This window comes from Psammomys obesus, unplaced genomic scaffold (assembly GCF_907164565.1).
Source record: "Psammomys obesus unplaced genomic scaffold, mPsaObe1.curated_primary_1811, whole genome shotgun sequence".
NCBI classification, from domain to species: Eukaryota; Metazoa; Chordata; class Mammalia; order Rodentia; family Muridae; genus Psammomys; species Psammomys obesus.
Genome location: NW_026592732.1, coordinates 2555933 through 2570183, shown reverse-complemented (window position 1 = coordinate 2570183; position 14251 = coordinate 2555933). Strand labels below are relative to the sequence as shown.

Here is a 14251-nt window from a genome sequence, read left to right as displayed (position 1 = left end):
TCCTGAATCTCTTAATATAATAACTGATTCTCTATATGTGGAAAGAGTTGTTTAGCTTATGGAAACTGCTGAATTTGTTCCTGATAACTCAGAATTAACTTCATTGCTTATGCAATTGCAATGAAAGACCCCTGCCTCACCCTAAGTTAAATATAGTTAATGCCATTTTGTGGTACACCACTGTTTTGAGAAACTCTGTAGGCTAAATGGGGAACTGGAAAATTACTAAGAAACCCAGCTGTGTCACCCACTTGGGATATCTGTGGTCAGGCTGCCCCAGTTGAGCTAAAAACAACTTGTTGTGACCACCCTCATGGGATATCTGTCAGAGACTGTTCCAGCTGAGATAGGAAAAAAAAAAATAAAACAACAGGTGGCGGGCCACGTTAAGGGGTCATCATGACCGTTTTGACCACCCAGTTCCTGGAATCCTGGTGTCCCTGCCAAACTTTGACGCAAACTGTGGTCTCATGTAAATGTACCAATCAGCCCCTGTAACCATGCTTCTCGCTTCTGTACCAGCGCTCCTGCTCTAAAACCCTATAAAAACCCCAGCTTTCCACTCAGGGGGCCTGCAAAGTCCTCCGAGTGACTTTCCGCCCCAGGTACCCGAGTATCCAATAAAAGCCTCTTGCTGTTTGCATCCGAACGCCTGGACTCATTGATCCTTGGGCAGGGGTCTCTCAGACGGAAGATACCCTCCGGGGATCTTTCATTTGGAGGCCCCAGCGAGATCTGAGACCCCCCACCTAGGGACCACCGACCCACCTTCGGGAGGTAAGCTGGCCAGCCGTCTTTTCTGTTGTATGTATCTGTCTTGTCTGTTGTGTGCTTCTGTGTCTGTTCTGTTTGCAATCTGAGACTTGATCAGGTCATCTGAATCAGGCGGAAAGTAAGAAGGAGTTGACGGACTCGGACTTCTGTTCCGTGACCCCTGGGAGACGTCCCAGGGTGTCTGAGAGGGTCTGAGTGGGTTCGAGTCGCACCGGCTCTCACCTGAGAGGGTCTGAGTGGGTTCGAGTCCCACCGGCTCTCATCTGAGCGGGAGCCAATTTTTGGCTCCCCATCTGTTTGAAAATACGAGCCGACTCGGACTTTTTGGGGCCTCGCCCGTGTTCGAAGGCTACATGTTCCATCTGGAAGACGGAGGAACCAGACCTCCACCACAGTCTCCATCTGAATTTTTGCTTTCGGTTTTGCGCCGATCTCGTGCCGCGCGGCTTGTGTCGTGTTTAGTCTGTCTAGTTGTGGTACTAAGTGTGATAAGTGTTTTCTATCTATCTGAAAATATGGGACAAACTGCCTCTACCCCCAAAAGTTTAACTTTGCAGCACTTCAAGGAAGTCCGTGACATCGCCCACAATCTCTCAGTGGAAGTGCGAAAAGGAAAATGGGACACCTTCTGTTCATCTGAATGGCCAACCTTTGATGTGGGCTGGCCACGAGATGGCACCTTTAACCTAGAAGTTATTTTGCAGGTGAAAGCAAAAGTCATGGACCCTGGACCTCATGGACATCCTGACCAGGTTCCCTATATCATCACGTGGGAATCTCTGGTCAAAGATCCCCCACCATGGGTAAAGCCTTTCCTTCCCCCTTGCCCAAAAACCACACCGTCGGCTCCCTCCCTTCCTCCTCCACTGATTCCGACCCCGGCTAATTCTGCCCTTTACCCGGCCCTCACAAAATCGGTACCGGCAGAAACCTCTGGGCGTAAAAAGACACCTCCGGTGCTGCCGGCAGATGATGGCCCCCGTCTGGACCTTCTAACTGAACAACCACCTCCTTACAGGGGTCCAGGCCCCGTTCCTGAACAAGAGGGGGCGGCCGCCAGGCAGGAACCACCGGAAGAACCCGCCTCGTCTCCAGTGGCAGGGCGGTTGCGGGGGCGTCGGGAGGTCCCTTCCGGTCCTTCCTCTCAAGCTCTTCCGTTGCGGACGGGGCCTGACCGCCAACTCCAATACTGGCCCTTTTCCGCCTCTGACTTATATAATTGGAAAAATAATAACCCCCCTTTCTCAAAGGACCTGTCCAGGTTGACAGCCCTCATTGAGTCCATTCTAGTGACCCACCAGCCCACCTGGGATGATTGCCAGCAGCTGCTCCAGACGCTGCTGACCACTGAGGAAAAACGAGTCATCTTGGAAGCCCGCAAAAATGTTCCGGGAGACGATGGGCTGCCTACCCAGCTGCCCGACAGGATTGATGCTGCCGTCCTCCTGGAACGACCCAACTGGGATTTCTCCACTGAGCGCGGTAGGGAACACCTACGTCTTTATTGCCAGTTGCTCTTAGCGGGTCTCTGAGGGGCTGCAAGACGCCCTACCAATTTGGCCCAGGTTAAGTTAGTGACTCAGAAGCCAGAGGAATCCCCCTCTGCTTTCCTGGAGTGACTTAAGGAGGCATACCGTATGTACACTCCCTATGATCCAGATCAGGCAACCAACGTGGCCATGTCTTTCATTTGGCAGTCCGCCCCAGATATCAGAAAGAAGTTAGAAAGACTAGAAAACTTAAGAGAAAGTTCAGTACAGGATTTGTTGAAAGAGGCAGAGCGGATTTTTAACAAGAGGGAAACGCAGGAAGAAAGAGATGAGAGGCTGAGAAAAGAAGCAGAGGAAAGAGAAAATGTGAGAGAACGTAAGAGGAATAGAGAATTCAGTAAGTTGTTGGCCACCGTAGTGACAGGTCAGAGACAGAATAGACAGGACCTGGGAGATCGTAAAAACTATCCAGCAGATAGAGACCAATGCGCCTACTGTAAAGAGAAAGGTCATTGGGCCCGCAACTGCCCGAACAAGCCAAAGGGGCCACGTAAACCCCGGCCTCAAACTACCCTGCTCAACCTCGAGGATTAGGGAAGTCGGGGTCAGGAGCCCCCCCCCCGAACCCAGGAAAACCCTCAACGTGGGGGGCCAACCCGTCACCTTCCTGGTGGATACCAGAGCACAACACTCAGTGCTCACCACGTCTCCAGGACCCCTGTCTGACAAATCGGCATGGGTTCAGGGAGCTACTGGAGGAAAGAGGTGCCGCTGGACAACTGAAAGAAAGGTACTACTCTCCACCGGTAAAGTGACTCATTCTTTCCTGCATGTACCCGATTGCCCTTACCCGTTGCTTGGGAGAGATCTATTAACCAAGCTCAAAGCGCAGATTCATTTTGAGGGGACTAAAGCCCATATTATGGGGCCACAGGGACAGCCGTTACATGTACTAACCTTAAACCTGGAAGATGAATACCGGCTATATGAGCCTGAGAGGCCCCCTGAGGGGCCTCTGGCCGAGAACATATCTGACTGGTTGAGCAACTTCCCATCTGCCTGGGCAGAAACGGGAGGAATGGGGCTGGCCACCCAACAGCCACCCCTAATTATACCCCTCAAAGCAACCGCAACTCCAGTTTCCATCAGACAATACCCTATGTCTCAAGAGGCCTACTGAGGAATTCGGCCCCACATTAAAAGACTCTTAGACCAGGGAATCCTGACCCCCTGTCAGTCTCCCTGGAATACACCCCTCCTTCCAGTCAAAAAGCCTGGCACGGGCGATTATCGCCCCGTGCAAGATCTAAGAGAGGTCAACAAAAGGGTAGAAGATATACACCCAACAGTCCCTAACCCATACAATTTGCTGACTGGATTACCGCCAACATATATTTGGTATACGGTCCTGGACCTCAAGGATGCATTCTTTTGTTTAAGGCTTCATCCACAGAGCCAGTCTATTTTTGCCTTCGAGTGGAGGGACCCAGAGTTGGGGCTACCGGGGCAACTCACCTGGACTAGGCTCCCCCAGGGGTTCAAAAACAGCCCCACCTTATTTGATGAGGCGTTGCACCGGGACCTGGCCGACTTTAGGGTTCATCACCCCGCTTTAATCCTACTTCAATATGTGGATGATCTCCTCCTGGCTGCAGAAACCGAGAAAAAATGTAGAGAGGGAACGAAGGCCCTCCTGGTCACCCTGGGAACTCTAGGATATAGGGCCTCGGCTAGAAAGGCCCAAATATGTCAAAAGCAGGTTACGTACTTAGGCTACCAGATCAGAGATGGACAAAGATGGCTAACAAAAACACGAAAATAGACAATCCTGAGTATTCCAGTGCCTAAGAGCTCAAGACAGTTGAGGGAGTTCCTGGGGATGGCGGGGTTCTGCCGGATCTGGATCCCAGGGTTTGCAGAGATGGCCGCACCGCTCTACTCACTCACAAAACCAGGTACCCTCTTTACCTGGGGGAATGAGCAACAAGGAGCCTTTACGGCTATCAAAAAGGCCTTATTAACTTCCCCCGTATTGGGACTTCCTGACTTAAATAAGCCCTTTGAGCTATTTGTTGATGAAAAGCAAGGCTATGCTAAAGGAGTCTTGACCCAGAGACTGGGACCATGGAGGAGCCCAATTGCCTACCTGTCTAAGAAACTTGACCCGGTGGCTACAGGATGGCCTCCCTGTTTGAGAATGGTCGCAGCGATTGCTCTCCTGACTAAGGACTCTAGTAAACTGACCATGGGGCAACCGATAACAATTCTGGCTCCGCATGCAGTGGAAGCCCTGGTTAAACAACCTCCGGGTCGATGGCTTTCAAATACCCGCATGACCCACTACCAGGCCCTACTGCTGGACGCTGACCACGTACACTTTGGTCCTGTGGTAGCCCTCAACCCGGCGTCACTACTCCCCCTATCGGAGGATCCAGAAACTCATGACTGTCTTCAGATACTTGCGGAGGTACACGGCACTCGGCCTGACTTGACCGATCAGCCCCTCCCCGACGCTGACTTCACCTGGTACACCGATGGGAGTAGCTTTCTAGACAACGGAGAATGAAGAGCAGGGGCTGCGATCAGTACTGAGACTGAGATAATTTGGGCTAAGGCCCTACCACCTGGCACTTCGGCACAACGGGCCGAGCTCATCGCCCTGACTCAGGCCCTCCGGATGGCAGAAGGTAAGAAGCTCAACGTTTATACTGATAGCCGCTATGCCTTTGCCACTGCTCACATTCATGGGGAGATATACCGGAGAAGGGGACTATTAACTTCAGAGGGAAAAGAGATCAAAAACAAGACTGAAATATTAGCCTTGCTCGAGGCATTATTCCTGCCTTTAAAACTGAGCATCATTCATTGTCCGGGTCATCAGAAGGGAAACAGCCCCGAGGCTCGAGGCAACCGCCTGGCAGATGAAGCTGCCAAAAAGGTAGCTCAACAGGAAGGCTTTGCAATTTCTCAGGCCCTGACCATAAAGAAAACAAAACAAGGGTCTATTCTTCAATATAGTCAGGAAGACCAAAACTTATTAAAGAAATGGGGGCCACCTATCAACCTGAAATTCAAAAATGGATATTCAAAGGAAAACCAGTGTGGCCCCAACGTATGACCTATTACTTGATCGACCAACTCCATAAGCTGACCCATTTGAGTCACAAAAAGATGAAAACCCTCCTTGAAAGAGAGGAAGACACCCACCATTTGTTGGGAAAGGACAAAATTTTACAACAAGTGGCTGAGAGGTGCACCGCATGTGCACGAATAAATGTGGACATAATAAGGTGGGTCCCGGGATGAGAGTTCGAGGGCATCGACCGGGGACTCATTGGGAGGTTGACTTCACAAAAGTCAAGCCTGGACTGTATGGATACCGCTATTTGCTGGTGTTTGTGGACACTTTCTCTGGATGGGTAGAGGCTTACCCTACCAAACATGAAACTGCCAAAGTCGTCACCAAGAAGTTGTTGGAAGAAATCTTTCCCAGGTATGGTATGCCACAGGCATTGGGCTCCGACAACGGCCCTGCATTCGTCTCCCAGGTAAGTCAGTCGGTGGCCACATTACTGGGGATTGATTGGAAATTACACTGTGCATACCGCCCCCAGAGTTCAGGACAGATAGAACGCATGAATAGAACTATTAAGGAGACTTTAACTAAATTGACGCTTGCAACTGGCGAGAGGGACTGGGTGACCCTTCTTCCCTTAGCACTATATCGGGCCCGGAATACACCTGGCCCTCATGGACTCACTCCTTTTGAAATCCTTTATGGTGCCCCACCACCAGCTGCCCATTTCCTCGACCCTGACATAGCCTCTTTCTCTCGACCTTCTCTCCAAGCTCATTTGCGGGCTCTACAAATTGTACAACGGGAAGTTTGGAAACCTCTGGCGGCTGCATACCGGGAACAACTAAACCAACCTGTGGTACCACATCAATTCCAGATCGGGGACATGGTCTGGGTGCGACGACATCAGGTCAAGAACTTGGAACCGCGCTGGAAGGGACCCTACACTGTACTGCTGACGACACCCACAGCCCTAAAGGTAGACGGCATCGCCGCCTGGGTCCACGCCTCCCACGTCAAAGCCGCCACCCCCGAAGACCAGCTCGACAACCCGGACTCGAAAGCCAGATGAAAACTTCACCACACACAAAATCCACTAAAGATAAGATTGACTCGTGGGGAGCCCTAATAACCTTGTGTCTCACTTTAAGTCTAAAATTAGCCTATGCGTCTCCACATCAGATTTACAACTATACTTGGGTCATTGAAAACCAGGCTGGGGATATAGTCATGACAAGCTCCTCTATTGGGGCCCAGCCCCATTGGCCAGATTTAGAAGTGGATCTCTGTGCCCTCGCCCTTGGAGCAGATACCGACTGGGCAGTTCCTGATATCTTCTGGCCTCCTCCTGGGGGCCGAGCACCTGAACGAATTAACCCAGGACGGGCCACCAACCCAAGCTGTGTCAATTCGGTTGGGAGGGCCCTTTTACGGGGTCCCCCTGGCAGTGAGGTATGGGGAATTTATATATGTCCTGGCACCCATAGAAATAAAACTCTCAATCATAAATGTGGGTGGGCAGATCAACATTTTTGTGCTTCATGGGGCTGTGAAACCTCAGGAGACACTTATTGGAAGCCCTCCTCTTCCTGGGACTATATTACAGTAAAAAGAAAAAGCTGGGAACATGTCCCACTTAATACGCCCCTCCAGAAAACAAAATCGGGGGTATGTAATCCCCAGAGCACAACCAAAGGATGGTGCAATCCCCTGTTGATTCAATTTACTCCCCAGGCTAAACAACAGATTTGGACGTCTCAAGGTTTTAGATGGGGCCTTAAGGTTTATAAAGATCAGAAAGATATAGGCCTCACTTTTAGAATTAGGCTTCAAAAGACTTTACCTGCTACCAAATCTGTGGGCCCCAACCCGGTCATATCAGATCAGAAGAGGCCTTCTCAACCAAGACCTCAACCCTTGTGGCCAAAAACCCCAAATACTTCTGTTTCTTCCCCTGGCCCAACCACCATGGGTCACACTATACAACCTTAGAAGCCTGGGTCAGGAGATAGACTCCTTAATCTAGTGACAGGAGCCTTTCAGGTGCTAAATCACTCCAATCCCGACCGGACCCAAGAATGTTGGTTATGCCTGGTTTCGACTCCACCCTATTACGAAGGATTGGCCATAATGGGTGATTTCTCTAACCATACTAGCCCTCCAGTAAACTGCTACCCCTCTGCCCAACATAAACTAACTCTGTCTGAGGTGTCAGGGCAGGGACTTTGTGTCGGAACAATACCTGCTGCTTATCAGCAACTTTGTAATTCTACTACCAGTGTTGACCCAGGAGATTACTACCTGTCTGGTCCAAATGGTACCTTTTGGGCATGCAATACCGGCCTAACCCCCTGTATATCGGCTATAGGCTGGAATGCTGGATCTGACTTTTGTGTCCTCATTGAGTTATGGCCTAAAATAGTATATCATGAACCAGACTATGTTTACAGACACTATGAGGAAAGAATTCGGTATCACAGGGAACCCGTGTCTTTGACTCTGGCAATAATGCTGGGGGGACTAACAGTCGGAGGCATTGCCGCCGGAATTGGGACTGGAGCCACCGCTTTAACAGCAACTACTCAATTCCAACAACTACAACAGGCTATACATACCGACTTACAGGCCCTAGAAGAATCAGTAAGTGCTCTAGAAAAATCCTTAACCTCTCTGTCAGAGGTAGTTTTACAGAACAGAAGGGGGCTAGATATCCTCTTCCTACAAGAAGGAGGATTATGTACAGCCCTAAAAGAAGAATGCTGCTTTTATGCTGACCATACAGGCGTAGTTAGAGACAATATGGCCAAGCTTAGGGAGAGACTCAGCCAGAGACAAAAACTCTTCACAGAGGGACAGAGCTGGTACGAGAGATGGTTCAATAGAGCCCCCTGGTTTACGACCCTCGTTTCCTCTCTCATGGGCCCCTTAATCATAATCCTCTTGATCTTGTTATTCGGGCCTTGTATTCTAAATCGACTGATCCAGTTCATGAAAGACCGGCTCTCTGTCATACAAGCGTTGGTGTTAACCCAACAGTATCATCAGCTCAAACAGCAGGGGACAGAAGTTAACTCTTCCTAGGCCCGAGAATGAAAGATTCCATTCTAAGTTAAAAGAAAATGGGGGAATGAAAGACCCCTGCCTCACCCTAAGTTAAACATAGCTAATGCCATTTTGTGGCACACCACTGTTTTGAGAAACTCTGTAGGCTAAATGGGGAACTGGAAAATTACTAAGAAACCCAGCTGTGTCACCCACTTGGGATATCTGTGGTCAGGCTGCCCCAGTTGAGCTAAAAACAACTTGTTGTGACCACCCTCATGGGATATCTGTCAGAGACTGTTCCAGCTGAGATAGGGAAAAAAAATAAATAAAACAACAGGTGGCGGGCCACGTTAAGGGGTCATCATGACCGTTTTGACCACCCAGTTCCTGGAATCCTGGTGTCCCTGCCAAACTTTGACGCAAACTGTGGTCTCATGTAAATGTACCAATCAGCCCCTGTAACCATGCTTCTCACTTCTGTACCAGCGCTCCTGCTCTAAAACCCTATAAAAACCCCAGCTTTCCACTCAGGGGGCCTGCAAAGTCCTCCGAGTGACTTTCCGCCCCACGTACCCGAGTATCCAATAAAAGCCTCTTGCTGTTTGCATCCGAACGCCTGGACTCGTTGATCCTTGGGCAGGGGTCTCTCAGACGGAAGATACCCTCCGGGGATCTTTCAGCAACAGGCCATCAGAAGTAGAAATGATCCATAATATATTATTCATATTTGGTCTCACACAGGTTTGCCAGATCCATTGGCACAAGGAAATGAGAAAATTGATCAATTACTAATACGGAATGTGTTAGAAGCCTCAGAATTTCATGAGAAATATCATGTGAATAGGAAATGTTTAAAGAAAAAAAATCTCTATCACTTGGCAACAAGCCAAAGAAACAAAACCAAAAAAAAAAAAAAAAAATGCTCTGTGTGTTTTCTGTATAATCAAACTTCCATTACCTGCTGGAAGTAACCCTAAGGGAACCAAAAGAAATGAAATCTGGCAGATGGATGTGTTTCATTTTGCAGAATTTGGAAAACAAAGGTGTGTACCTTTGATACATACTCAGGGTTTCAATGGGTAATTGCTTTAAGTCCTGAAAAGGCAGATTGTGTAATTACAGACTTACTGGAAACAACAGCATTGATGGGGATACCCACAAAAATTAAGCCTAACAATGCTCCTGCTGTATCCATTAAGATGAAACAAATCTTTGCCTATTATCAAATAAAGCACATTGCTGATAGGCCACACCGTCCTACAGGACAAGCAGTTGTAGAAAGAGCTGACTGTACCTTAAAAGAGAGGCTTATTAAGCAAAAAGAAAGAGTAAAGACCCACAGGAACAGGCTAACTAATGCTTTGTTAGCTCTAAAATTTCTTAAAGTTCATGAAAAAGGAACAACAGCAGCTGAGAGATGCTGGGTTATAGAAAAAAACTGAAGAACTAGGGCAACCATTATACTGTAAGGGTGTGTGACATTAGAATGGAAACCTACAATAGTTTTAAGATGAGACTATGGTTTTGCTTATGTATCTACCAGTAACTAAACAATATGGTTACCAAAAAAATTAAAAAGATTAGCTCTGACCAGGAAAGACCTATCAGCTGAGTCTTCACAAAGCAACTAAGCCATGATGGTCCAGCCTCACAGACTGCCTCCGTTACTGACTTCTCAAAATTCTGCATGCAAATCAACTTCAAAAGGGCTAGCCCAAATGACTGGTCCCACGGAGACTGGACAGAAAACACAGAGGCTGGGCAAGGTGCAGTGAAAGTTTGGGTTGTGTTGTGTAGATATCTTTTTGTAACAGTCCCAAATGTGGGATGCGGGAATGATTTGTCCACAGCTGATAGCAGCCTCATGAGAAGCACATGATCTTTGTCAGCTGGTAAACAGCCTCGTGAGGGGCCTCGTGGTCCTTGTCAACAGGAAACTTCCTCATTCGAGGGGCACGGTCTTTGGCAGCTGAAAAACATCCTGGTACGGCCTCTGAGAAGGTATCACTAGGAGCCCATGGACACAGAGAGAGAACGCTTCACTTTGCTTCACTCCCGGAGAGAAAAGCTCATGGAGAACTCTGTGCTGCTTATGCTGAAAACTGCATGCACTGCAGTAGAGAGGTGCTGCTTCACTTGTTTGCCGTTTTCTGTTTGCTGTTGTTGTTGCTATTTGCTGTTTGGCTGGACTGCTGGCATCCTGTCGACAAAGAGTGGGATTGCCACAAGGAACTACGGTAAAAAGGTCTACATCCCCTGTCCCTACTAACCTTCTTCCTCTCATACCTAGGGTCGGGGGGGGGGGGGGGTTGAAGGGTGGTACAGGCATTAGGAACCCAAATACCCTAACCAGAAGAAAGTAGCTAAAGAGAACTAAGTTCCCTCTCTCCACTTACCTTTCTCTCCTACCTGGTGTTGGGGTGTCGGAAGGGATTGGGGTAGAGAAAGGAGAGAGAGACATAAGGAACCCCTCGGTTTTAAAAAGTCAAAGCCTCCAAGCATCCTTCATCTTAGGACCAAATCCCTGCACACTCTCTTCCTGAGAGTCATAAACCAATTTCCCAAACAAAGAAAAAGACCTGTTGCTTCTGCCTATTAGCATGATGGGGAAGTTTCACATCCATGATTTAGTTCAGTATAACATCAGTTACAAGGAGCGCTAGAGAACAAGGAACCGTAGACAGAGCTGTCAAGTCACAGCTGTTTGCCTCTTCCCTAGCAGCTGCAGGAAGCGTGACGCTATTGATGCTGTGGGGTCTGGCCTTCAGGTGCAGGCCTGTGTTCTGACATCCTCTGACAGCGGGTGAGAAGAGGGGCTCAGGACCTGTCTGGGGTCTCCTTAGGAGGAAAAGGCCTGAGAGAAAACACAGAGGGAGACAAAGGCTCAGCAGCAGGCACCCCCAGTGAATAGGAAATAGTAAGGAAGCGGGGGAGGGGGGAGTCAGATTGTTCCCAAAATCATTTGGCCATTCTATTCTGAACAGCGATGTTCTCAACCACGACAGGGGAACTTTCCAAGAAAACATCAGGCAGGGATGTGCCTGTGAGATGCCGCCATGGATGGCACAGTGTGGTTCAAAGACTGTCAGGTTCAATGACCTGACTTCAATCTTCAGATCCCAAATGGTAGGAAAGAACTCAATAAGTTGGCCTCTACCATCCACATGGACGTTGCAGAAAGCATACACACACACAAACCATAACCAAACTTACATCGAACTTTGGTGTTAAAGGGTTGTTAGCTTAAAACCTCACCATTTGTGAGTCCACCTAGGACATGCAGAGTCCTGGGGGACACCCATCCCTTGATCGATCCATTGATGGGTATCAGAGCCTCTTCCAGGCTCTATGCCTTCCAAAAAGATTGTACCAGTTGCTCAGGTCTAATGGGCTGTAACACCATCAAGGGCATTTAGAAGTGATGTCAGGGGTTTATTGGAACCACAAGAGAAGAGAGATTGAAAGAGAGAAAGTCAGGGTCTAAGGAGGAAGAGCTGGCTGTGACAGTGAGCAGGGATCTGAGGGCAGTAAACCAGGGAGTGAGTTCATACAGGGAAATGACAGGTTGAGGAGCAGAGAGTGGATGCCATGCTGTTTCCTTCACCTAGCACGATGACACCCTCACCCACACTCCCAGGCTGAGTTCAGTGCTTATGGCCCCATTTTCCCACACTGACGGAGTATTTCTTCTGTGTGTCCTTATTGTGCCAGAGACTCATCAAGCCTTGTCCTGGTACAAAGTGGTCACTGCAGTCATCTGCCGTGAGAATGTGTGAGATGTGATAGCCATTGACTTCCATAGGCTGGAGCCCAAACACAGAGGTAGAGAGACAGTAGATTCCAGAGGATCCCTGCCATTAGAGGACGTCACCCAGAAACACAGGGATTCCACTGCGTAGGAAGGATGAACAGGCACCTGTAGCTCCATGTACACAGTAGGCGAGTCTCTGTGATCTCTGAGAGTTGGCTGGGTTGATTCTACTCTCCGCACTCAGTCATGCCGGAGCTGTGCCTGTCTCCTTCTGTGTTGTGTATTCACGGGGGTGCTTGGACATTTAGTGCGGACACACACGGCAGAGACGAAATGGAGCAGATTTCAACCCTTCACCGGACTCCACCCTGCCAGGAGGAGGGGCTGTGGCAGGTAACTCAGCCCAAGGACACCAGGCCAAGCTTACAGCCTCCGAGTTTCACCACGAACATGGCCCCGAGAGTCTGTGGACGTCGGGCAGGGCCTGGCTGAGGAAACCATGGCACCCTCACAGAGAGGTGAGCACCAGGAAGCTCAGTGCATGGCTTGTCCCAGCTCGATCCCAGGAGCCTGTGGGGAGACTGACTTCCTGTCAGCTGAGAGGGACCAAGGCCTTGTTTGGTGCTGACATCTTCGTAGCATGTGGAACCAGCCGTGCTCTGCCATGACAGCCACACTGAGCCTCCAACACTGGGACAACTCCTGAGACTCAGGATGGAGATCATAGCTAGACAGATGCCTAGGTTCTTAGACAACTGTCGTAATGGGTTTATGAGAGATCAGAGGTGTCTCAGGATCCACAAGTGGAGGAACAGAGGACACGGGTCCTAGTAAGGAAATTCAGCCCAAATTTTTCTCTCCAGTAACCAAATGGCCGCTGACCGTGACTGCAGTTCCCCCAATGGTCACCAGGGGGCAGCATCAAGACACACACTCAATACTCAGAAAGGTATTTGCCTGAACTTGGAATTTACCTTGCAGCCTGGCTTCCATCCCTGCCCAGCTGACCAGCAGCTTCCTACCGCAAATCTGTATGACCTGGTGGCTCCCTCCTGGACCTGAGTACAGCGCTGTTCCAGGGACTTTGTGCAGCCCCTGACCTGCTGGCATCTTCCACGGGGAAAGGCAGGGTGACCACAGACGTCTAGACAACAAAGACAGGCTTCCTGGCTAGGTGAGGGAGGACATGGGCTGACCAGATGCATGGCTCATCCAATACGGGGAGTTGGCATTGCTTCCCTGAAGCCCTGTCCCGTACCCTTGTCCTGGTACAAAGTGGTCACTGCAGACATCTGCATCCTAAGATGGAGCCACAGTCCCCTTCCAGGATGTAAGTGTCCCTTTCCTCACACCCTGAATGTAAAGTCCTGGTGCAACTGCCCTCTGTCCCAGACCATAATCCTGACTTCCCTGGTCATCACTCAGATGGCCCCATGCTCTCGCATGATTTGTCTCTGTCACCTTCCTGCTGGGAGTAAATGCTACCTTCCCAGAGCACTGAGGACACAGATCAGGTTGGAGGCCCACATGGTTCTCTGTGCCACAAGGACACATAGGGAGGACAGGGGCTCCCTTTTTTGGTGCTGACAAACCAAGATCAGGACACAGTAGCCCTGAGATGAGCTACTGTTCCCTCAGGACATACAGATACTCATCAGTCCTGTTGCTCAGTGTGTGGTTTCAAGGACTGAAGCATTCAGAGAAAGAGGGAGAGGGCAGGAGGCAGAACAGGGGCTTGGGGTAGGCGGCTGAGCAGTGGACACAGACCAACCACAGCCCACGTGAACCTGAGAGCTGCTCCTGCCTTGGAGGGCAGAGCAGAGGCTCATCTCAGAGGCAGGCAGGCAGCAGAGCTTGGACACTGGCTCTTCTCCACAGAGGCCCCTTCTGTACCTTCCAGAAATGGTGTAGCCCCTGGGTGTGTTTCCTTCTGGCAGGTGAGGAGGCCATTCTCTGAAAGTGTGTGAGGAGCAGAGCTCAGAGACTCCTAAGGAGCAAGAGAACCTGAGAGGAGAGGAGAGGAGAGGAGAGGGGAGGGGAGGGGAGGAGAGGAGAGGGGAGGAGAGGAGAGGAGAGGAGAGGGGAGGAGAGGGGAGGAGAGGAGAGGGGAGGAGA

General features: G+C 49.8%; 1 protein-coding gene across 1 annotated transcript; it reads left to right on the top strand.

The window, feature by feature from the left end:
- The first annotated feature begins 1289 nt into the window (after nucleotides 1-1289).
- LOC129682891 (uncharacterized) lies at nucleotides 1290-6412 on the top strand. The gene is given in 4 exon segments (XM_055615457.1): nucleotides 1290-2876; nucleotides 2878-5308; nucleotides 5311-5544; nucleotides 5547-6412. Coding segments are annotated over 4 exon segments (5118 nt in total).
- The last annotated feature ends 7839 nt before the right edge of the window (nucleotides 6413-14251 follow it).